General features: G+C 35.9%; 1 protein-coding gene and 1 long non-coding RNA gene across 2 annotated transcripts in view; one reads left to right on the top strand and one right to left on the bottom strand.

The window, feature by feature from the left end:
* The window catches only part of LOC145276805 (G-protein coupled receptor 143-like), a 105,703-nt gene that overhangs the window by 40,272 nt on the left and 38,616 nt on the right, over nucleotides 1-26,815 (bottom strand). The window contains exons 3-5 of the mRNA XM_080128126.1: nucleotides 11,406-11,715; nucleotides 5,096-5,193; nucleotides 2,679-2,767 (exon numbers count right to left, since the gene is read on the bottom strand). Of these exons, the coding sequence (XP_079984252.1) occupies nucleotides 2,679-2,767; nucleotides 5,096-5,193; nucleotides 11,406-11,676 (458 nt within the window). The 5' untranslated portion in view covers nucleotides 11,677-11,715. The remainder of the gene's footprint in view (nucleotides 1-2,678; nucleotides 2,768-5,095; nucleotides 5,194-11,405; nucleotides 11,716-26,815) is intronic.
* The window catches only part of LOC145276811 (uncharacterized), a 42,125-nt gene continuing 15,835 nt past the window's right edge, over nucleotides 526-26,815 (top strand). The window contains exons 1-2 of the long non-coding RNA XR_013868017.1: nucleotides 526-1,128; nucleotides 12,554-12,676. This is a non-coding gene — a long non-coding RNA (uncharacterized LOC145276811). The remainder of the gene's footprint in view (nucleotides 1,129-12,553; nucleotides 12,677-26,815) is intronic.

The raw sequence follows: 26,815 nt of genomic DNA, 5'->3' as shown, positions 1-26,815 counted from the left end.
TTCAGAATAGTTTTTATTTAACAATCAGTTGTTATGGAAACGTGAGATTGTAAGGTTTACAAAATATTACTGGCAGTAATATTCTATAAGTTATCCCATCTAAACAAGAATTGCTCGATATGCAAGATAGAGCAAATAAATTAAATTGTGATTGAATGAATCTCAAAAAACTCTCATTGAAATGAAATGAAGTGGTTGAGTTTCATATCAAAGAATTTTTATTATTCTAAGCAAGACAAAGACTGCTTTAGAAAATTAATCTCCTTAACCTATAAGGTTTCGATGTCTACCATCTCATCAGAGGAGAGAAAATATTAGCAAATACTTATAAAGGTATGCACCCTATTTGCTAAAGTCAGTGAGACATGGAAAGTCAAAGTCAAAATAATAAATTTATTAGAAGTCCTGTAGTAGGAGGATTTGCAGATAAAGGATGTGAAAGTTTTTTTTTAGATCCACCTTGCTTGGTAAAATCCATGTTATGCGTTCTTTACATCAGTTTGGTATGAATTCCAAAATTTATAATGATCAAATTGTTACATGATAAGGGCTGTCCCCTGTTCATGTAAGTATAAAAATAGAGAGATTAGTTAAAATGAAAATAAGAGAAAGCAGAAATCGAACCCTGGACATAAGTTTTAAAGAACAATAGGTTTAAATGGAATGTCCAGTAAATTGTTAATTCGGATGAAATAAATAATAAATAAACTATTCAATTGTTAAAAGAATGTGGATAATAAAATATGAGTTAAATAAATTAGATATGTAGGTTAAATTCCTTTGTGGAAACAACACAAGGAAAATAGGTTATTGGGAAATCAATGTCGAAAACGTGCAAAGTCGCGCATGTTGAGACACGTGAATTTTGCTCACGTGGCCGGGATGCATGGAGTTCTCAATATAGCAGGTGGGAGTTAGTTGGTCGTGGAGAGAGTCAGAGACAGTCAGAGACAGTCAGAGAGACAGTCAGAGAGACAGACAGGCGGACGTCTGAAGCGAGACGTCACTTCAGAAACTAAGATGTGAAACTTTGAGTTCTTAATGAGGAAATCCCGACCGGTCGTATTAAATAAATTCACCATGTGTTTTGGATAAAGCTCATCTTTGTGTTGTGATTTCTACAAAAAGGTAAATTGTATCGTTATTATATGTCTGTGTTATAAAATGTCATTACAACAACATCTCTCTCTCTAAGATACAACATCATATGTAATAAGACAAGAACTCTCACTAAGACACATATCATTACTAATAAGAACTCTCACAAGAAAAAGCATCACTTATAATAGTCTCTCTCTAAGACTCTTTAATGAAACCCCTATATAACAAAATCATAAAAATAAATAAATAAATAAAAAGAAAAAAAAATCTTTGGAATGGTGAATAAAGGGGACCTTATCTTTTAAACGCACCAGAAGTTGGCAGCCGGATCTCTCAATTGAAGTATGGAAGCACAGAATCGATACAATTTATAATTCTATTTTATGTTTATTTTTTGCATGCCCATCTAATAAAAATATATAAAATATGTAAACTATTTTATAAATGTTTTTAAGTTTTTAATCATATATATTTTCAAATAATTATATTTATTTAAGTTAATGTTATATATTTTGTAAAATTATTTAGATATTTTAGAAATATATTTATTTACATAAACATGAAAAAAAAAAAAACTATAAATGCATCATTTTTTTTACAGTTTTTACTATGTTTAATTAAGTTAATATGTTTATATATATATATATATATATATATATATATATATATATATATATAAAGATATGCAATTAAAAAAAATAATTGATAAAAACGTTTACACATTTTTATTATAATGGGGTGAAAAAAATAAACATAAAATATATTTGGAAATTGTATCGATTCTGGGTTTCCATACCTGAATTTAGAGACGCGGGTGCCAACTTCCGGTGTGTTTGAAAGTTAGGCTCTCCCTTTATTCACCATTTCCAATTCTTTATATATATAAATCCCCAAATGTTAACATTTACAAAAAAATAATACAATAATAATATGCTCATATTACTGTATGTTTTAGAAAATATATTCCAAAATTCATAATAATCCATTTATTAGTTTAGGAAGGTAAAAGTTTTGGGGAGCAGGTTTGGCTGGATATACCATCTAAATGGTAAAGTTTACAAAAGGAGATTAGCAGATTACCTTATACATAGATAGATATATAAATTTACATATCTAACATTGTAGACATAAAGAAGAGCATATATTGTTGTGATAGCTGACTAGAGTCGTCTGCCTCCTTGACACATAAAGAGTTTACTTCTCATCTCATCTGTAGTCAGTTATGGTAGCCTCATTGATTTGTACATTCAAAATTGGAGTTCAATGTATCCCTTGTTCAAGGGTTCAAATCATGCGAAAGACTTGACTGGTTATTTCTATGCTGATAATTCTGCAAGAATCTTGACAATGGCTCTTAATGGTAAATAGTAGAAAGAATGTTTTTGTTCTTGTTTTAAAACAATAGTAGAAAACCAGAATTGTTAGAATTCAAAATGTGTGATGTTTTTATGAACTAGAAAGAATGTTGAGTCGTTTCCATTTTTATAAATTCAGGCTTATACTGATATAATGTTTAATGCGATTATAATTATAGATTATAATAACAGTAAAAAAAAGTACAAAATAATTTCCTTTACCTGGACCTGTTATGCATTACAAGAAACACATCCAACCCATACGTAAAATTCCACATGTAAGAACTGATGCAGAAAAATTCAATCCAAACCTGAAATTACAAAAATTAAACAATATCTAAAAGTGAAATTGGCAATTCATAAAATAACTCAGTTAAAAATTATAGAAGAGCGAGAAAGGAAAAGATAACTCTTGTCCACATAAATAATGTACTTATATCTCCCTAATGATCCTCTATTCTGTGTTGGTTTTGTGTTCCAACTTACAGTGAAACATATATCAAAGAAACAATAATTTCAATGAAATCCCTTCTAGACATTACCAAGTGGGTGACCTGAATGACATTTTTCAGCAGATCAATTTTGAACAAAGTTCAAATTATTGGTAAATTTTTTCTTAGTTTAAACAAAACTCATATCGAAATCTCAGAAAGATGTTTAAATTATTTAAGGTCAGTATTTCAACAACTTGAAACAAATTACCATTGTGAAAAAGTCTGATGAATAGTTCTTGAAATATTAAATGAACAAATGTTCATTTCTGAAATCAATCCTTATTTTCTGAACAATTTAATACTTAGAATATGATTTTTCAGTTAAACCTAACCAATAAAAATAATTTTTTTTATTAATAATCGCATTAATATAATTGAAATATAATTTGTTCATGTAAAATGATAACAAAAACTACACTTGGAAAACTAAAATATAAGGACTCTTGGTTTATTTGGGTCACTTAATTTTTATTCATACTTATTTATACTTTTATTCATATTTGTTCATACTTTTTATTCATAATAATGAATACTTTTCAACAGAAAAGTACATCTTTCCATGTTTGAAATACCATAAGTTTCTATTCCGTTTCTATTGGTTCTAACACTGTTGTTTGGTTGTTTTGTTTTACAGTATATCACCCCTTTTCAGGTTATTCAATACTGAATTCAGTAATTTTGGAAAAAAGTTTTACACTTCAAGTTTTTAATATGTTCAAATATGTCATGATGTTTGGTTTGATTGTTTTGTAGAGGAAATTTTTTGTTTTTATTTTTGACTGCAGAACATAATGGATATTTGAGTTTTGCAAGGTAAATAAAAAAGAAACAATAACATCAATGTTTGGTTCATTTTAGGTCAGAAAGCGAGTATCTTCAGACAGCCTGATCTGGTAGCACCAGAAAACAAAATCAAACTAAAAACTTCACTTCTTTGCAAATAAACCAAAGTTGTCTGCATGTACTGATATCAAAGTTAAATGGTTGATAAGAGTCAAACTAACCACACATTTGAAATCAGCACCTTTGATCCGATGATATGATGTCAGAAGTTTTTAAAACTTTTTTGAAAACTCATTATTCAGAAATAAAAATATGTTAAAATAACAAATGTTCCAACTGAACAATTACTTTTCATGTCAAATCATAGTAGGTAGTTTACTTTGAAAACATGCATCTTTTTCTTTAAAGTAAAGAACAGAAAAGCGATTGGCATTTGCGTTATATATATATTTTTTTATGCTATGTTACAAAAATCAAAACAGCAAAACAAAAAATTAGGCAGAAGTCCACTCAAAAATTGGAGAGGAGATCTTTGATCAGCCTTGTGACTGCACCTTTTGTTGGTCTATGCTGTTCCTAGCTAGAGTTCTCATTCACCACAACACCGCAAATACACCGGGGTTATTGACAGCTAAGTGCTCATTTGAACTCCAATCTATGGTTCCTCACTTGCCAAATTTCACAAAAAAAAAAAAAAAAAAAAAAAAAAAAAAATACCCAACTAACTAAAACCACTATCTATGATCTTCCCCACTCTCCGTCTGTGCCTAAATGCAGATGCAGATTCCATGAACAGAGCTTCTTTCCCAGAACTGCCTGCCTTTAGAACACTGTTCCGCTAGCATGCTTCCTAGTTGAATACAATACCATAGCCTTCAAATCTAATGCAAACAAGTTCCTGTATGATCACCCTCATAAATAAACAAATTCCACCCAATTTACATCATTAAGTATTACTTCAGTACCACTTTACATTCACTAACCCTTATCCTCGAGTAGCCTACGGGCCTTAATAAGCGGTGATTCCCAAGTAAAAAAAGAAGACAAAAATGAGAATTAAAAATAAGTGAGTTTCTGTGTCACACCATTCATATTAGTGATCACATAACTAAATCAATGAATGCTCAAATCAATCAATCAGTGATCAGCCAATCATCATGTGACCTATGATTTCACATATAGAAAAAAGCAGACTCAGTAACATTTTCAGCATCAAGCATAGATTTTATTGACATGTCTTAAAAGTATCCATTATTGCTAAACTAATTTGTCTAATGATGTAAAGTTAATGAAAGAAGCTTTTACTGCACAATTATATAAGTGGGGGAAGAGAAGTATTGGTTATTGGTGGCAAGTACTTACAGTAATAGCAACACAGAATTCATGCTTTATAGTCACACTGGCGATTTGGGGGTAGGGCGTTTCTCCGAGCAGCCAGACAATAGACCTGGTAAAGAAACCTGAAGGGGGGAAAAAAAAGAAAAAAAAAACAAAAAAGACATAAAAATACAAGATAAAAATTAAATTAGTGATTTTCTAACAGAATTACCCACAACTTAGGAAATACAACTGAATAAATTTTGCAAAGTATTCTTTTTAGATTTTTAGAGATGTTAATGATTCATGCATATACATATATATTGAAATCTTGTTGACATACCAGTTCCCGTTAGATCACCAGAGTTAAGCGACGTTGAGCCTGGCCAATACTAAAATGGATGACCATTTGGTAATACTAGATGCTGTATATGTTCAAGCCTGGAGAGGGATGGCCCTGCCAGGCTATTCTTGCCCAAGACATGCTGCATAAAATAATGCAGTGCCCCCACAACCCCGGAGGGTTAAGGGACACAATGTCTGTTGATCAATTGGGCTAAGTTTTAAATATCTTTTCTGTCAGTCCATCATTCTAAAGTTTTAAATAACTGCAGATATTAAGATGTCAATAAAAGGAAGAAATATTGTTCCAATGGGTCACTTCTATCAGTTAATTTCCAGAAGTTGAACAACTGAATATTTCTTATGTAACAAATTTGTCCAAATAATTTCTGGATGAATATGCAAGATTTTTTCAACTTTAAATCTTTTATATTTAAAAAATCATCCATTTAGCTTGTGGGAAAGTATAAAAATATTATTTCTTATTACACCTATTTCAAGATTGCCATTAAGGTTTTCTAAGAGGTAGAAAGATCATTGTGTACAAAAACACAAACATTATTTTATTGGATTATTTGTACAAAACTCCAAATAAAGTTTATTTTATTTAATCTGACTTTACATCTCCAACTTTACAAAATTCCCCCACTACCACTTGACCTAACATTTTAATTCCCCCACTACCACTTGACCTAACATTTTAATTCCCCCACTACCACTTGACCTAACATTTTAATTAACCGACTACCACTTGACCTAACATTTTAATTACCCTACTACCACTTTATTTATCATTTTAATTTCATCCACTACCACTTTACCTAACATTTTAATTCACCTACTACCACTTGACATACTATTTTAATTACCCTATTACTGTAATGATAGCGCTGCTCTTCCGTTTCAGTAACTTTTGTTTCAGTTTCGTGATCTAACTTTTGTATGCACTCACACATGCGCATAGCAATTAATCAATAAAGCGGGGCGTCATTATTCAGTTCCCTTCTTACCAACCAAACATGCGTGTCCCAATCTTATTCTTACACATCCATGCACAACACAGCATGACATGTTGGCAAGCGGTATTATCATACAACACATAACTTCACAGGCAATTAAAAAAAAAAACAAAAAAAAAAAAACGATTTTTTTAATCTCTCGCATGCTGAACGAATTCTAACCTTCCACGCCACACAAATTGTCTGCACCTTTTTTCTTCACACTTTCTTATCGTAATAGCCACAATTTCATTACAAGTACCTAGTTTTGATTGGGGCTCGACATGTATTGCTGAATCATTCAAACTATTTCGACAACGAATGGAACTTTACTTCACCGTCAAAGCGTCGAAACACGAGGATAAAGTCCCTCTAATACTTCTTGTGACCAGCGAAGAAGGTTTAAGCCGGTATAATAGTTGGTTGATGTCAGATGATGATCGCAAGGATCCACAAATAATATTTGCTGCATTTTTGGAGCAGCTAGAACTGGCAACAAATCACGTTTGTAGACTGCAATTCAGAAAATACCAACAGAGACCAAATGAAACAACAGACATCTTCATCAACAGATGTCGACTGTTGGCAAAGAAATGTGATTTCAATGCCGACAAATTAAATGAACGCCGCGTTGAGTTACTAATTGACAACACACCAATACCCGAACTGCAAAAGGAACTGTTAAACAAACCGAAGGGTTACAGAATCGAGGAAGCTGTTAGATTAGCCCGTTCACACGAGGCTTCAGCAGTTTATGTCAACCAGCTCCACCAGTTACAGGAATCACCACAGATAGCCGCAATAAGCCATGGTACACACCAGTGGCAAGGGATTGACCGAAAACGGACAAACCTGCAAAAATTGTGGACGCAGTCACCGTTTTGGCAAAGAACACTTCCCTACCAAAAATGATATATGCCACACATGTGGCAAAACAGGTCACTGGGCTACAGTTTGCGTTTCAGGGAAGCACAAAACCAAAAGACAACAAGGAAGGCCCTGGCATAACAGTCATAACCAACAATGGGAGTTTGGCAAGAAAATAAACAGCGTCGCCAAACACAATGACTAAGCCGTGACTGACATAGGCACAGCAATGGAGAACCTCACCTTTAGCTCCATCACAACTAACAGCGGAAAGTCAGCAAACATGAAAGATCCTCGAAATGAGGCATTTGTTGATCTAATCATCAAGCTAAAGGACCACCCAGGCACTCATACCTTCAACCTGAAAGTAGATACAGGGGCACAAGCAAATACATTGCCTATCCGCATATTCCGCAACATGTACCCTAGCAGTATAGACAAAGCTGGAAACCCAATGCCCAGATCACTCACCTCAACACAATGTATGTTAACAGCCTACAACAATACTAGGATAAACTGTTATGGCACCACAACTTTTAGGTGCAAGTATAAAAACTCCCCATGGCTGGATACCCAATTCTATGTGGTTGATGTAGCAGGAGCAGCCATATTGGGCATGCCAATATCAGTGGCTCTTAGGAGGGTAGTGACAATGAACTGTGCCATCTCAGCCCAGCACCAACCCATCAATAGTGTAGCTGACCTAATGCATCCATACCCTGAGAGATTTGACCGTATTGGTGAAGTTCGGAACACTCACAAGCTTGTTGTCAACCCCAATGTACCATGCGACATAAACCCACCGAGAAGGACACCTACAGCCATGCGCGGAAAAATCAAATCGGAACTCGACAAGATAGAATCACAAGGAGTCATTCGCCGCATCAACGAACCCACAAAGCTCTCTCACTTATGTCACCAAACGTGACAACACAATTAGGGTTTGCTTAGACCCACAGGGCTAAACAAAGCTATCATATGGCCATACCATCAAATTCCAACTGTCAAGGAGCTCAACCACCGATTTGCAGGAGCAAAATTCTTCTCAAAGTTGGACGCTAAATCTGGGTATATAAAGCTCGACCCTGAAAGTCAGCCACTAACAAGTTTCCAAACACCATTTGGAAGGTATTGTTTTGGACAGTTGCCATTCAGTTTATATGTCAGTCAGGACCTCTACCAACTTGAGATAGACAGAATACTCAAGAAATGCACTGGTGCTTGTGACAATATCACCATATATGGGTCGACAGAGCAGGAACATGATGAAAACCTAAGACGTTTCATGGAGATCGCTACTGAAGAAGGCCTTACCTTGAACTTGGAGAAGTGCAAGATCAAATGCTGTGAAATATCCTTTTTTGGAAACTTGTACACACACACACCAGACTAAAACTAGACCCGGTGAAAGTACGTGACCTACAGAAAATACCTGAACCACATAACAAGACAGAACTACAAAAATTCTTGGGTATGATGACATACCTGTCTCGTTTTGTCAAGGACTTCAGTTCCAAGACAGCAGTGTTGCGTGACCTATTACGCAAGGACTCTGCTTTCCAGTGGGAACCACACCATCAGGAAGCTTTCAAAAAGATAAAAAGTGAAATATCTGAAACGTCCCTGCTCCACTATTTTGACCGATATACATGCACTGTGATGCGAGTTTACATGGAATTGGTGCAGCTCTGCTACAACCAGATGAGGAGGGCAATCTATCGCCTGTCACATATGCTAGCAAGAGCCTCACACAAACAGAACAGAGATACACATGTATCAAATGTGAGCTACTCACCATCGTATTTGGCACACAGAGGTTCCACACATACCTCTATGGCCACCATTTCCAAGTCGTCACTGACCACAACCCCCTCACTATGATCATTGACAAACCACTCATCTCAGCCCCGGCACGTCTGCAAAGAATGCTAATAAAACTCCAAGGATACAACTTCAGGCTGACAAAGGATCTGACAACATCTTGGATGATGGATTATCGCACCTAACACCACCTTGTAATGAGGACCCCCATCGAACTTGATGTCCGGGTTGATACAGTTCGTTTTTCCACTAATTACATCGAACAGCTAAGACAGTGTACAACAGCGGATCCTCTGCTTAAACAGCTGAGAGAGACCATCATCACGGGATGGCCAGAGACAATCAAGCAGCTGCCCACTGACATTAGAGTGTTCTGAGGCCTAATAGATCAGCTCTCAATTGATGATGGTCTTATCCTCAAAGGACAACAAATCGTCATCCCCCAGACACTTCAAAAAGACATATTAGAACAACTACATGCTGCTCATTTAGGACAAGTAAAAACAAAACTCCTTGCCAAGGACACTGTTCATTGGGTAAACATAAACAAAGACATTGAACAGTTCACAAAGTCATGCTCTATCTGTCAACAGCATCAGCCCTCCCAAATGCAAGACCCGATAATGCAACATGACATCCCAACAAAGCCATGGGATGTAGTTGGCATAGACCTGTTTGATCTTCACGGAAGTCAATGGTTGATCATAGCTGACTATTACTCAAAGTATCCTATAGTCAAACGCCTACCTGATCATTCAGCAAACAGTGTCATAGTGAACATCACATGCCAAATCTTCTCAGAGTTTGGCATACCATCCAAGATAGTCAGCGATAACGGACCACACTTTTCAAGCCATCTCTACCGTGAATTCGCCAAAGAATGGGGCTTCCATCATGAGACCACGTCACCTCAGAGACCACAAGGGAATGGCTTCATAGAACGTCAAATAAGGACTATCAAGAATATTCTCAAGAAAGCCAAACAGTCGGGAACAACTCCTGAGATCGCACTGCTGCACTGGCGCTGCACCCCAATTTCAAGTGTCATACCAAGCCCTGCACAACTACTCATGGGTAGACGAATCGAATCTCGACTGATCACCAAAATCAGAAACAACAACCATGATCAGGATCAGATATACAGCGCATTCCAACAATGCCAGCAGAACCAAAAGAGGTATTTTGACCGACATGTACTTAAGGAAGATCTACCACCCCTATACCATGGTCAACGGGTAAGGGTACAGAATCCTGTGTCTGGAAGCTGGGACCCAGCGACTGTAGTATCCCAGGTAGATGGTCACCATTCCTATCTCCTGGAGAATGTCAATGGGCATGTGCTGCGAAGAAACAGACAACACATAAGTATTCCAGTGATGCCTACCCCACAAATGTCGCAAGACCTCCCCAACACAGCTCCACAAAAATGTGCGACGTCTGTGGATCCACTTGTGTGTGCATCCCCAAACATACCAAATGACACTCAAAAACGTACCTGTAGTGGTAGGGTGGTACGACCACCATCAAAAATGAACTTATGATGAGCACACACTCATAACACCCTAGCAAGCATCTCATGGGGCAGAATAATCCCCTGCTTCGCTGCAGCTGTTCAGGCAGTCTACCCTGAACCAGCTTTTCCATTTTCTTTGTTTTGTTTTACATACCTAAGTCATCTTTGTTTTCAGAGAAAGGGAGATGTAATGATAGCACTGCTCTTTCGTTTCAGTAACTTTTATATAGACTCTTTCGTTCCGGTTTTGTGATCTAACTTTTGTATGCACTCACGCATGCGCATAGCAATTAATCAATAAAGCGGGGTGTCATTATTCAGTTCCTTTCTTACCAACCAAACACACATGTTCCAATCTTATTCTTACACATCCATGCACAACACAGCCTGACAACTACCACTTGATTTAACATTTTAATTCCCCACTACCACTTGACTTATCATTTTAATTTCGTCCACTACCACTTGACTTATTATGCAACTCTCACCATTACTTTGCCAATTATTTAAGTGTTAACTATTTGTTCATCATTTGTACCTGGTGTGCACTTTTGCCTGCAGCTGCTGCGGCCAAACCTGCTTGTCCCACATTGGGCTTAGGGTTAGCCACAAGCATGCCTGCAGTCGTTGTGGACAACCCCCTTCATATGATCTTCATTTGCGAAGTCAAGCCAAGAACATCATTTATACTGTTTTAAATTCTTTGAAAAGAATACACAAGTTGCTTGTTCAGAATTCATGCTGAGATTTAAAAACTGATGTCCTAGGCAACTGCTTTGTCTAATTAGTAATATAAATTTTGAATATTACTCACCCAACGCCATAAGGATATCTACTACTGCTAGCCATCGTATAACTTCATTAAGTGGTTGTGGTTTTGGTAACATCAGTCCTGGTACAAGAAGAGATGTCTGACTCCGTTTCTCAGAGAGCAGAATGTACGTGACCCCAATGAGGCTGAGAGTGGACGAGGTCAAGCACATGCTGTTGAAGATGTGACTAGTCATAATTTCATTTTCCTTTTCTGTGTCGGCTCTTCCTGCACCCTTTAAACAGCAAATGGCTGTAAATTCAGGGGATGTCATCTTGGTAATCGGATCACAGTCAGGAACTCATCAAGAGATCTGAAAATCAAAAAAGAAAATATGATTTCCTTTCCCTTTTAAAAACTCAATCATGTACTGCAAATACAAAAACAATTTTCTGCTACAAACTAATCAAATGAAACAATATGAATAATATTGGGGATGCACCCCTATTACGAGGAATAATGAACTATTCCATGATGTAACTTCTGTCCATGACGTCACTTCCAGGGAACAAGAAGTGGTTTATGAGAGAGTCAGCGACAGACACGTGAAGTAGATGGTTGTTCACAACTAGTCCTGCCATGAGCAAAGATATTGTTCAGTTACCACTTTTATGTATTTTGTTAATACATATTTATTTAATTGTTACTGTGTCTTTCTCATCATTTATTCAATCACTAACACCACAACAAATAAATATTTGAAGATATAAAGAACTTGAAGCAGAACTTTTACCAAAATGACTAGTTTTTTGGTATTGAATAACTTCAAAAGGGTTAATATGCTATAAAACAAAACAAACCTTCAACAATTATAAGAAACCTTTTCAACCACCAATTGCTAATATCACTCCATCTGAGAACTATTATTATTATTCAAATTACTCTGCTTAATTCATATTAATTGGATTCTTTGGACTACTGTTCTCAAATGTTATTTTCAGTCAATGTAACCTTTTACCTTCATGTGTATCTTGTTGAATGCTGAAATCAGGAATCTGCACAGAATTTTGAACAGAATCATTTATTTAATTTATGTTTCATCAAACATTAAAAAAAAAAAAAACAGTAAATGTGGGGTTAGCAACTTGTAATTGAAATGAAAACTTTATATGCCACCAAAGTAGTGTTGGATATTTCTTTTTTAATTGTAGTGAAATAGTGTACCATAATGTGCGGCAACATTGTGTAGAGAGCAGTAAGACAGAGTGAAATAGAGAAAGGAGCAGTTGGAGGTAGCAGGACTGGTGACATCATGCGGAGATAGCAGCAGAGCAGTAAGTGTAGAGTTGAATGTAATAATCAAAGAAGAAAGCGCCCGCGCGTGTGTGTGTGTGTGTGTGTGTGTGTGTGTATTATGCGGCTATATAACTTTCCTTCGGATGGGATCTGAGAGAAAAAGAAATTAAAGATGGCAGCCATGGATTTATAAGGTGTAGTCTTGTGGAATCTCACGAGATCTCATCTTCCACCGCACACGTATGCAAATGGAATGGAGTCAGTTTTCTAATAAAATGCCCGTTGGCAGAGGTGGTTGGGAGAACACGTGCTGGAAGTTTAGAGAGAAAGTTGGCAGTGACGAATTCTAGCTGAACTTTTGCTTATTGTATTTGATTCATTTTGTTTTGCTGTTTACCAGCCCATTTAACTGCAGACAGAGAGATTGGATTGGGAAAGGCGTGACGGCATGAACAGCAGGAGAAAGAGAGCAAACGACAATGATTCCCCGCTTGCCTGTGACAGATCTGTCAAAATTTGTTATGTATAATGGGAAGCACAGACAGGAAATAAGTCTCTTAAAAAAATGAAGTGAGTTTAAAGTATTTCTTTGACACTTCGATGGGGTCAACAGACGAGACGAAATGAGAACGCCTAATATAATGTTACAATATATTTTGCTATATCTACACATTAGCAACTTGAAAACCTTACTTGAAAAATCACATCTATTTTATCTATAATTTGTCATTATTGTCCTTTATTATGCTCGAGTGTAGATCATTTAAAACTGTTGATTTTATTGAAATCTTTATCAGAAATAAAAGATCGGTTCAAGTACAGGAAATTGTTTGATAGCAAATTCTTAAATATGTTTGAAGATCACTTGAGATGAAAAGAGGAGAGAGAAAACTGCTTATCTAATTTTGTCATTTTATTTTATTTATTTGTGGAACTGTTATCCTCATCGTCATAGTTGTTGTTTCACCATGTTTTGGCCAACTCATCCTCTGGCCTTCTTCAGATAAGAATGCTGAGTCTTGTAACTGTATCCCAAGTAATTACTGTCTTCCATATTTGTTGTCTCACCACGTTTTTGTCCAACTAATCCTCTGGCTTTCTTCAGATAAGAATGCTGAGTCTTGTAACTGTATCCCAAGTAATTACTGTCTTCCATAGTTGTTGTCTCACCACGTTTTTGTCCAACTAATCCTCTGGCTTGCTTTGAGTAGGGTTGAAACTCGTCTAATTACTGTAGTAATATTTTGCGTAAGCCAAAGTTCTAAATAATGAGAGGCTATGAACTGGTCTTCTGTAAATGTGAAATTAAAATAAGTCTTTATTATAATTATCATTATTAGTGTGGACTGTAGGAGAGTATATATACATAGGCTATGACCTTGACCGTAACCTTGAAAATGGTGTGCACCATCGCTAGGTGGGGGAAAATCATCATGCCAAGTTTGATCATGATCAGTGGTGTGGGCTGTAGAGGAGTTGTAGAAAACATACAGACACACACACAAATGCTACCACTTTATATATATATATATATATATATATATATATATATATATATATAATTATTATAGATAATTGATTTTGTTGTTGTTCCTTCTTGTGAAACTGATTTTTAATTTGATTATAATTTGTTTTTTAAATTTTAAATTATCAATCACATTACTTAATATTGAATTAGCTCTAGGATATTTACCTATCGAGCTTATTATATATCTAAATTACAACGAGCACTTTTTCTTTCCTGTATTTTAATGAAACTAGTGATTTCACTGTTACATTGAAATACACTCAGCTCTTTAGACTATTGTTCTAATCTCCTTTAAATTATATATATATATATATATATATATATATATATATATATATATATATATAAGAGAAAGAAAATTAAAACTAAGCTTTTTTAATTCAGTTGAGATAAAATTTTCTATATATAAATACTGTTATTTATATTAGTTTGAAGTTTACCATTGCATATATCAGGTAAACACTACATCCCTTTGTTTTCATTAATATATATATATAATAGACACAAAAGACATTATAGCAATAAGAACACAGACACCAGATATACATTCAATATGGTAGCCTATCAATACCTGATGTATGTTTTCCAGTTATTATCAATCGATTTAATTCAATATAGTAAATTCCTACAATGAGTTAATCAAGTAGTTTTTTTTACAGAGGAAAATCAAATTTTAATGAGATTCCAAATAAATTTCCTATTGGAAGGAGGCGCACATATATGTGCAAACATAAAAAACAACAACTTTGCAATTCAATTAATTAGCACCCTTTTATATCTTTTCAGGCAACGCTGAGAAACAGGTCCTGCTAGTTATAAATAAAATGACATTTCTATCTTGTAAATTTATATTAGTAAAAGAAAAAGAAAGGCAAGACGGGAAAGCAATCTATATATCTATAAAAGTGAACGTGTGTGTCTGTGTGTGTACATTTCCCTACGCAATAACTCTATCAATTTTTAGTCTACATACTCAAAATTTGATATACAGAGTACTGAGATTTGGGAAAATCGATGTAATCGATTTTTGGCCAGAAATTTGGCGATTAAGGGGTCAAAGTTCAACGATTTGACCTTTGAGAACTCTATCAAACTCCGACAATTTTGGGTCTATGCACTTGAAATTTTAGATATAGGTTCCTTGGACATGGATCTAACTTAATAACTTGATTTGAGCCCAAAACAATAAAATTTAAGGGGTCAAAAAAGGGGTCAAAGTAAAAAACAAAATTGACCTCTGCGGTCTCTTCCAAATTACTCAGACAATTTCTGGTCTAAATACTTGAAATTTTACATAAAGGGTATTCAGAGATAGGGCAAGCTTTTTCATCGGTTTGGATCAAAATTTTTAGTTACCAATATATAAACGTATGTATGTTTGCATGTCTGCCTAAAACTTTCAATAGAGGCGACGGATTTTACCAAGATCAGTATCGTTTTAAAGTTCGACCTTTCATATGACAAATATCGAAAAATTGGCTAAAACCATTGATATCTTCCCCTTCAACTGGGCACTTTTCTACAGGGGGAGGGGAGGTCACTTTTTTCGCCGATATTTTTTAAAGTTATCCTCTCCTTTAGATTGTCTAGCCTTAATTTAAAAAATGTCGCTTCCGGTTTGGCAGTGGTTGTAACAGTATAGACGTTAGGTTTTTATACCGTTCTTTTCCTCCTTTGCAGTACGGGTTTGAGCCTACCTTTCTACTACCACATTTTTTTTTGTTCAACAGACACATCCAAACACCCGGGCAACGCCGGGCTGAAATGCTAGTCTTATTATAAAAGTCAATGGAAGTAAATATGTCAGAACGACTAATAGCCGGGTAAAGTTATTATTACAAGTATTATCAACATTAAATAATATAATATATATATATATATATATATATATATATATATATATATATATATATATATATCTTCTATATATGTAAAGTAGTAGCGTTCATATGTGTGTGTGTATACAACTCTCCTACAGAACACACCACTGGACCGATCATGACCAAACTTGGCATGATGATGGTCTCCCACCTAGGGATGGTGGGCACCATTTTCCAAGGTTACGGTTAAGGTCATAGCCTACGTATGTATTCTCTCCTACAGCCCACACCACTGGATCGATCATGGCCAAATCTAACATGATGGTCTCTTACCTAGAGATGGTGCACACTATTTTTCAAGGTCAAATATTACGGTGAATACTTTGCTAGTAATAATATAAACATGAAGTGTGTCTATCTAGCATTTGTGTGATTGTATTTTTAACAAAAACAGCGACGTAAAGAATGTTAAATAATGAAAATGATTATCCAAAGTAAATTATTCTATGGGATTGATAAAATCAATAGGAATTCCTTATTCGTTATTGAAAAAACACAGACTGAAAAAATCCTGAATTCACTAGCCAGGTAGAATCAAATATCTATTTGTTAGATGAAATTCTATTTAAATCTGAAGTTGAGAACCTGGTTGACTTTATTTCATATATTAAAAGATAACTTTTTATAAAAATGGAAATTGAATAGCAACACAAATGCAATCGTAATTTGGTGGCAAAATACAAAGAACAGTATTGAAAGTTTAAAAACTCACCTTGATTACACAAAACGCAGTCACCTTGTTAACTTGTCAATGAATTAAATTAAGTAAAAGAAAACTGCCCTTTATCACAATTTGATCTTTTGTATTATCAAAGGAAGAGTGGTTAAGTAGCCAACAATACAGACTGACATCCTGATGTGCCAAGTTCAAATCCAGCTGATTCTATAGTACAACTTTCACTTAGGGATGTTGGCAACCATTACGTGATTAGTTTTTTTTTTTTTATATATATATACATAGAAGGGGGGGGTGACCACTTATCAAGGCCAATAGGCCACTCGAGGATAAGGATTAATGGGTATACATTAGTCATTGTGTAGTAAACATAAGTAGTGGGAATTTTGTAAATTGGATTACTTAGGGGGACGATTCATCAAGAACTTGTTCACATTGGACTTGAAGAGACAATCAGATTGTAGGCAGCTGGAAAATATGCAAACGAAGGTGTGCAGTTCTAAGAAAAAAGGTCTTATTCATGGAATCTACGTTTAGGTTTAGGCACAGATAAAAAGTGAGGGGAAGTTATTGATAGTGGTTTTGGCTAGATGAGTGTTTTTCGTGAAAGTCTGGCGAGGCGGAACCCTAAATTGGAGTTCAGATGAGCATTAGCCATGAAAATAACATAAAAGCAGTGACAGGCTCACAACGTCTCTTCTGTGGGAAAGAGTTTGCAGAGAAGAGAAAAGGGCATCTCCCACTAAGCTACGAAGTCTATTTTGAACTTTGTCAAGAATGCCAGCAACAGAATCAAGCTAGTCAAAGTTGTGCTATACTGATTCCTATGCTGCAACTGAAGAGCAAGGCTAAAAACAAAAGAATGTCAATTTGTATGCATCAGTATGCTATGACTTTTGATTAATTTTGTTGTTGGTATTGCTTTTCCCGATTCTTTGCAGGAGGCAGCACATGAAGGTTGTTTACATCTATAAATGGAAGTGGTGTTATAGAATCGACTAGACTCAAATGCTGCACACCAATGTCCTCAGTCTGCTTCAGCATCCATTTGCAGATGCATTCATTTAAGATGTATGTTTACCCCTGAATATTACAAACTTAAGCATAAACAAACAACAGATATATTGAGAAGGTATTTGGTTCTCTCCCACTGCAAGAACTTAGACACCAGGGTCGGAAAGTGGGATTGAGAAGTCAGCACCTCCTTCCCCCCGAGGAGAGGTACTCTGACCTGCAAAAACTGCCTGGGCAGCACCGTCACCATTCCATGGTGGGGGCACCTCAGGCGATTAGCAATAAACTACGCCCCTTCTCAAAGACTGGCAAAAGATGAAGCAGGTGTAAACATGCTCTGGCCTGCATGTTTTAGTAGTTCATACGAATGGGATGCACTGCTAAGGATAGTCCATAAAGAGTGGTCCTTGTTGGATTTGAAACCAACAATATCAAATTGTTCTGCTTTCTCTCTCTCTCTCAATATAAATATATATATATATATATATATATATATATATATATATATATATATATATATATATATATGCACTTTCGTAAATAATTGAATTTATTCAAAATGTATCAATAAAACAAAAACAAATAACATCCATGTAAATTACGATGTATCCAAACAGTCAGCGAAGTGGACAAGTGGTAAGAGTTTAGGCTTCTTACTTTGGGGTCCCGATTTCGAATCTCGCTAGATTCAGCCACTCTGATGAGTCGTAGACGACAAAACATGTGTCAGTGGATAATTATATTTTAAAAACAATATATATATATATATATATATATATATATATATATATATATATGTATATATATAATGAAATAAAAATTACAATTAAGTTTACCAAAATGATCCAAGATGGTAAAACTAAAGTATATTATAAATATTAAAGAATTAATATTTATAAATAATATATATATATATATATATATATATATATATATATATATATATATATATATATATATATATAAATAATTGCAATAAGCCACAAAGAAAACAGAACAATGGAATAGAGTTTAAACAATTTAGTACTGGAACAAGAACGTAAAAAAGTTACAACTGAAAAGAGTAGTAAACGTCACCGAGCAGGCGAAGGTCGCTCTGGTGTTTAGTGCACACCTGGGATCAAAAGGTCTATGGTTTATATAATGGATAGAACAGTCCATTTAGAGGGTGATTCTCCACAACACCCCCCTCCCAAGCTGATTTTCGCGGTTGTGAAAATCAGTATTTCTTCCTTTTGGGGCAGACCACCAAGGGGTCTGTGCACTTCCTCTTTCTGCCGGAGCGTCTCGGTTCTGACATCCCTTTTTGAGGGTCTATGTCAAAACAGTCATACACAGTTTCAATCGCCTCACTACCGTTCTGCGGTGATTCTTCTTGATCATCGTAGAAGCGTTTCCTGATTTGGTTCAGGTGCTTCTTATGTTGGAACTTTGGGCCCTGAATGATGTAACATGGCCAATTCTACGCAAGATCGTGCCCTGTTCCCAAAAATAAACGTTATTTCTAAAATGTCTAAAATACATGTTATCTCCACTGTTAAACCGTTTTGTTGGCATTGTAGAGGTTCTGTTGTGTACTATGTGTTTGGGTAGCAGTTTATCAAATATGGATTTTATTTTCCGTCCAAACATGATTTCTGCTGAGGATTCTTTTTTTTTTTTTTTTTTTTTTTTTTTATTACATTTTCACCCCAAACAAGGCACATTGCCACTTTGGTGTAGGGGGCTACTATCAGGGGAAACATCTACTGGGGCACTATGTAGGGATTAGGGCAGCGAGATGTTGGTTCACGTTGCACTTGAACTTATGCATGTCAGTACAGTTGGGGAAGCAGTGACCTGGAATGGAATTCCAAAGTCTAGCAGTTCTGGGGAAGAAACTACTGGAGTAGAACGATCTTTTACATCTAGGGATCTCTACAGTGTGGGGGTGGGATTTAGCAGCTTGTCGGGTCTGTCGAGGGTGTTCACGTCGTGGGGGCACAAGTGCTTGCAGTTCTTCAGAGCATTCACCATTATAATACTTGTAGAACAGGCAGAGGGATGCAACGTTTCGACGATGGGACAGAGGCTGAAGTTTTGATGCCAGTTTAGGGCCTATCAGATTTGCGACTCTCTTTTGAACCCTGTCAAGGAGAGAGAGACTAGTAGCCGATGCACCGGCCCAAATATGACAGCAATACTCCATACATGGGCGAATAGTGGCCTTATAGAGGTACAGGATACTTTCGGGTGTTAGAAGTTTTCTAGCACGGTAGAGAGAGCCCACCTTCCTCGCAGCGGCCCTGGCAATGCCCTCGATGTAATTGTTCCAGCTCATGTTTCCTGTGAACGTTAGGCCAAGGAGCTTGAAAGACGTACTCTCAGCTAAAGAGTTGTCGGCCATTGCTATAGGTGGTAGAGAAGGTTTCCTGTAATTATTGAATGAAACCAGTTTTGTCTTGGTGGCATTGAACGTTACCATCCATTTTTGTCCCCATTCCACTACTGATTTGAGGTCATCCTCTAGTGTTTCTGCCATTACTTTAGATATATGTTCATTTGTTTTCCTGTCGTGCCTGCTATAGAGTGTGGTGTCATCAGCATATATACCTATCTCAGAGGCAATTTTATCGGGGAGGTCATTTATGAATATCAGGAACAGCAGAGGACCAAGGATAGATCCCTGGGGCACTCCGGCATTTATATTATATTGTTTAGACGTACGACCGTCGAGGACAACCTGGATTCTGCATCTGGTTTGTTCGGATTTCTTGTGATTCTGTAAACCTGCAGAAATTGCTCAAGGGCCTTTTCTGTCGGTGTACCAGACGCCTTTTTAATGCGTATCAACAAAGCGTTCGGCCTGGCTGTTGCTTCTGGCATGGTACTAGGGTGTCGTAATATGCTTGACTTTATACGTCTCGCAGAATTCTCTGAACTCTGTCGAGGTGAACTGTGTAGCGTTGTTGCTAACCAGATAGTCTACAACCCCAAACCAAGCAAACAATTCTAATAAAAAATTTGTCGCTGTTGCCATGGTCGGTTTTTTGCATCTTAGTACCACTGGCCATTTAGAGTAAGAGTCAACTACTATCAGGTAGTAAAAAACCTCCACAGGTCCCACATAATCGATGTGGATCCTCGACCATGGTTGTTCAGCCTTAGGCCAAGGTTTATGTTATCGGTGGTGCTTTTGCAGCCAAAGCACAGCCTTTGCATCTGTTCACCATGTCGGTGATATCTTGGTTCATAGCTGGCCAATAAACAAAACTTCTCGTTAGGCTTTTCATTCTGTTTATTCCTGGGTGCCCCATGTGAAAATCCCTGAGAAATCTTTTTTGAAGGGTTTGGGGGATGACAACCCTTTCACCGTATAACAGTATTTCGTTGCAACCAGAAAAAATGTCTGAACTGGTGTCACCTAGTGCTAATTTCTGCTTCGTGGTTTGAATGAAATTGTCATTTAGGGATTCTGACTTAATTTCCTGAAGTGTGACCGACAGTTCGGATAATATTGTTTATCATGGTTTTTACATCACTATTAATACATAGTGCCGCGATTACTGAATCTTCAAGAGGTTCCATGTTGGCAGGAATAAGTCTCGATAGACCGTCTGCATGGGCTAGTTGTTTTGAGGGGAGAAATTGAATTGTAAAATTATAGTTCAGCAGAATAGTTCCCCATCTTAATAGTCGGTTCGCAGTGAATGTTGGAAGTCCTTTTTTTGATCCAAAAATGGATATCAACGGCTTATGATCGGTTTGTCTTCCGTACAAGAACCGGTGGAATTTTGAAACTGCAAATATAATTCCTAGGGCCTCTTTCTCGATCTGAGAATAATTCTTTTCCGCTGGCAAGAGAGTCCGTGATGTGAAAGCAATAGGCAGTTTCAAGCCATCCGGCATTCGATGTAGCATGCACGCCCTGATGCCATATTGACTAGCATCACTAGCTACTACTATGTCCAACTGTGGGTTGAAATGTGCTAGGAATAGTTTTGAAGTCAGGATTCTTTTTATTTCTTGGAATGATGTCTGGCAATCTTCTGTCCACTCCCAAGCCTTATCCTTTTTCAGCAATTCATTAAGTGGTGCGCGCAATTTGTGCATATTTAGGATGAACCCCTGGTAATAATTTGCCAAACCTAAAAAACTCTGCAATTGAGTTATGTTTACTGGTGCCGACATTTCTTTAATAGCGGTCACCCTATCTGGGTCTCGGCGTTTGCCATCTTTATTGATTATTTGACCCAAGTATTTAATTGTTTGTAAAAAGAATTTGCATTTATCTGCTTTGATCTTAAATCCATAATCTTGTATTCAACTCAATACTTGTCTGATATGTTTTCATATTCCTCCCTGCTTTTGCTCGCTGTGATAATGTCATCAAGATATGCGATTGCGGTGTCCAAGCCGGACAGCATAGTATCCATTACTTGCTGGAATATTGTGGGTGCCACCTTGACACCAAACGCGAGTCTTTCATATCTGTACAAATCCTGATGAGTGTTAATACAGAGGAGGTTAGTGCTTTTGTCGTTTACTGGAATCTGTAGGTAAGCGTCACTTAGGTCGATCTTAGAAAAATCTTGCCACCATTTAATTTTGTGAACACTTCTTCTGGACTAGGTAATGGATAGTGAAAATCTTCTAAGGACCCGTTGAGTCCGGTCGCGAAGTCGGCGCAAACGCGAATTTCCCCGGACCTTTTCTTTATGTAAACTACTGGAGCAGCCCACTTACTATATTCAATTTTAGCCGGTACACCGACGCTTTCTAATCTGTTTAGTTCCTGATTTATTTTGTTCAGGGAAGCGAACGGGACATTGTTTCTTTTTAAACACTGGTTTTGTGCGAGGTTTCAACTTAAAATCTGCGGCCATTTTTGTACATCTCCCCAGGCCAGGAGTAAATACGTTTGTGAATTCTTTTTTAAAACAAGGCATTTAAAATTGTCTGCTGTTAGTTCAGACAACTTAAAGTCATCACAGTGTTTGTTCACTACAGCTGCGTAGTTGGCAAAATCGTCATTATCGTCTTTTACCACATTCAAACATCTCCAACGCTTATGGAAAAGAGATGTTTTTGGTGCGAAAAGTTCTGTTAACAAATTTACTGTCTCATTGAAAGATAAATCTGCTGTTTTCTGAGGCGAGATGTAATTCACGAATTTATCATGCTCAGCTGTTTCCAATTTTCGTAGTAGAAGTCTGGTTTTCTTTTGATCAGACCAGTTGCTGCAGTCAATATTAAAAAAAAATCTTCATAACGCTGAAAATATGCTGTGAATGATTTTTCCTCTTCCTTGTATTTAAAATTGTCTATTGCAGTCCATATTGTATTCTGAGAAAATGTTGAATTGCTTTCCGCGTTCGCATTCTTAACAATTTCTGTAAGCAATTCCGCTGTTCATAATTGACATTCGGCAAACTGTTTGTGAACTTCTAATTGACGTTCGCTTAACTGTTTTTGAACTTCCTTTTGCTGTTCCTCGGTTCGTAGTTGACATTCCGCTAACTGTTTTTGCAATTCCTTTTGCTGTTCCTCGAATCATATTTGACGTTCAGTCTAGTGTTTTCCAAATTGTGACTGACGCTTTGTTCCAACGCTACTTTCAATTCATCCATTTTGCTTTGTCAGCATTAGCAATTTCAAAACGTTTGCTGAATTTTACAAAACCGTTTTATTCTTTCTTATTTCTTCCTCCAGACAATAAAACGAACAGAAAAAAACATAAATATATAAAAAGTTCATTGTCTAAAGAAGAAAAAAAATCCAGTGTATATTTTTCTCCAGAGAAAAAAAAAATAATGCCCAATTTTAGCAGCGAAAACCACAAGTGACGAATTCTTTTTCCAAAAGTATAAAAATTTCCCTTTCTAAGTCGCGACGAACCTTTTTCTTTTTGCAAAAGTACAGCGCTGTCTTTGAAAGTCGATACAAACTTTTTTCTTTTCAACTCTTTTTTTTTTCCATAATGATCTGCGTTTTTTTTTTTTTAGTTACCATGAACCTTTCAGTTGCAAGTGTTATGTTAGACACTTCCTTAGGCTTGATAACATTTTAGTCTGACGTCATTATTATTTTTAGAATACTATTTCAACGCGAGTATTTTTTTTTTTTTTCAATGTCGTTACTGGTTTCGATTTTAGTATGCTCCTTGAATCCAATGTCGTCAGTGTTTAGTTTTTTAGAACACTGTTTTTAAACAGGAGTATGTTCTCCGAATCCCATGTTGCCAGTGTTATGGTTTACAATAAGCCACAAAGAAAACAGAACAACGGAATAGAGTTTAAACAATGTATTAATGGAACAACAACGTAAAAAGGTTACAACTGAAAAGAGTAGTAAACGTCACCGAGCAGGCAAGGGTCACTCTGGTATTTAATGCACACCTGGGATCAAAAGGTCTATGGTTTATATAATGGATAGAACAGTCCATTTGGAGGGTGATTCCCCCACAACAATAAAGTAATCTCAACCAGATGTAAAAGCTTGATAAAACCAAATAGGAGATAGAGCTAATAATAATAATAATAATAATAATAATAATAATAATAATAATAATAATAATAATCCATTCACGTGAAATTACTTTTTTCTTCACCTTATTCCCTCTGCTTTGTTATCAAGATCTTTGACTTGTAGTTTCACAAAATACTTTTGCAAGCAAAATCCGATCCCGCATTTTGCTTAATCCTACCCTCTGATGAGAAGGAAAGTATTTCTTTGAAACTCCGCAGAATAAGGACTATCCACTTATTTAGTGTTTCTTTTTCAAATTAAATTTGTTTTTAACTCTTTTTCAAAGGGTTTTTTTTAACATGTTTTATTAACTACTTACTCATATATATATAATTAAATAATAGTTATTCTTTTTGGGAGATTCAAACCCAACCATGAAGCCACCATTTTCAGGCCAAATGCTCAATCTGAGTGCAGACATTAGATAATCCAGAGTGTTCAAATGACAGAAGTCATGAACATTGCATAAATGCTAATTGACTGCCTACTGGCCTGCAGTGTAACATTGATGGAGTTGTATGAAAATAATTCCAAATGTAGTTACACTTAAAAATTATTAGAGGGATAGAAAAATCATTTTGTCTTTTCCTTATGTATTTCGTTTGTATGGATTATATGAATTATCTGCTGAGCAGAGCATTAATATTGTCAATTGAGAGAGAAGGTCTGTCAAGAATGTATACAATGCTTAGTGTCACATCTTTTACATTTTTTTAAAAATCGTCTCGTAAAATTAAAAGATAAATAAAAAAAAAAAGTGTGTGTACATGCGGAAAAGGCATGCTTCCAGTTCCGGACCCGTATCGAGGTGATGATTGAGGCTGAAGGTGGCTATATTGAATAGATGTCAGCTCTCCTACATAGTCAAGTTACTTGACTTGATTTTTTTTTTCAATAAAAGTTTTAAAATAAAGCTGTAGTGTTGTTTTCTTTAGGGCAACAATTTTATCGTTCCACCCTATATATGTCATCTATCATGAATAAAGAGGCAACAATATCATTGTCAAAACTGTACTACGAAATCAATGCAGACAGTCAATTTTTTTTTTTTTTTTACAAGAAATCAAATTTCTTTTGTAGCGATTATATGAATTATCTGCTGAGCAGAGCATTAATGCTGTCAATTGAGAGAGAGTCTACCAGGAATGTGTATAATGCCTTGTGCCACATCTTCAGCATCTTTTTAAAAATCTTCTGGTAAAATTAAAAGATAAATAAGAAAATATGTGCATGCAGTGTGATGATGATGATGATGATGATGATGATGATGATGATGATGATGGGGAGGAGGAGGAGGAGGGTTGAAGACATACATTGAATATGAGAATGATATGATGTAATGCGAGTTTTTAAGACCTCAAAGAAAGATTTAATCTTAACAGTAAAATAGAGATTCGTGCAGAACAAGATGGTATGGCCACATTGAAAAAGTAAATGCAAATTCTTCAGTCAGTAGATGTAGTTATAGTAATTAATTTTGTATTAAAAAGTGTTAAGGTTCTTGAAATGACTTTTTATAAAATTTTATGTTTACTAATTTATTTCATTGCTTATAAAAAAAAAAATAAAATAAAACAAAATAAAACACACACACACACACACACACACACACACACACACACACACACACACACGATATGATTCAGGAATCTAAGGTAGGACGACCCCTGATGTGTTTGAGGTATTGTGGTGAATTAGAACTTTAACTAGGACCAAGCATAGACTAGCAAAGGTACAGTGACCAGGATGACCATAGACACCCGCCTCCCCAATTTTTGAGTGGCCTTGTGCCTAATTTTTTTGTTTATTTCTGTTTTGATCGTAAACTCTCAGAGTAAATAAAAATATATAATTCAAAGTGTAGTATCTGTTCTAATGCTGCACTTCACTTTTTCCCCTTCACTTTTTTTGGCCTCGGTTAATGGAGGAGAAATCCTTCATTACTGATAGATTTTTTATTTTTATTACTAACCAGAGTGTCCCTTATTGCGGAGCTTGTTTCCTCCACATTAAAAATCGACCTTGTGTCTAACTCTGTCCTTGTGGGGAGGCAAGTAAACAAAAAAAAATGTGTTAGGGTTGAAGGCTTGTCAATGCAGGAATTATTCAGTCGTTGGAAACAGCTAAATAAATAAATAATGATAAACAATACAAAGAGTTCAATAATTTTCACTAAATATTTATTTACCTGACTGTGAATGGTAATTTTGTATCATCTTTCATTATAATGATATTGTAGGATTTGCTTTCATGCCATAAACAGCAAATGCTTTATTTTAGAAATAAAAAATAAAATAACAAAAGTGGAAATATTGGGTTCACAGATGAGAATATGACTATGGATGATGCTAAGGGTTCCAACTAATACTTTAATCTAACCCTGGAACATTTGCATGGCCATCGTTGCGGCATTCACCATGGGTCAGTAGGATTGGCTCTTTCCTGAACACTCACTGATCAGGTACAGCAATTCAAGGCTACTTCCATTGTGAGTGCTAGCCATTTGCAATTCCAACAACAAACTTTGTAAAGGTGAGGACCTAGAATCAGTTTAGCATTCTGCTTCACTAGT

Source organism: Euprymna scolopes, chromosome 1, assembly GCF_053919585.1.
Source record: "Euprymna scolopes isolate OS-2025 chromosome 1, ASM5391958v1, whole genome shotgun sequence".
NCBI lineage: Eukaryota > Metazoa > Mollusca > Cephalopoda > Sepiida > Sepiolidae > Euprymna > Euprymna scolopes.
This window is presented reverse-complemented; position numbering and strand designations above follow the sequence as displayed.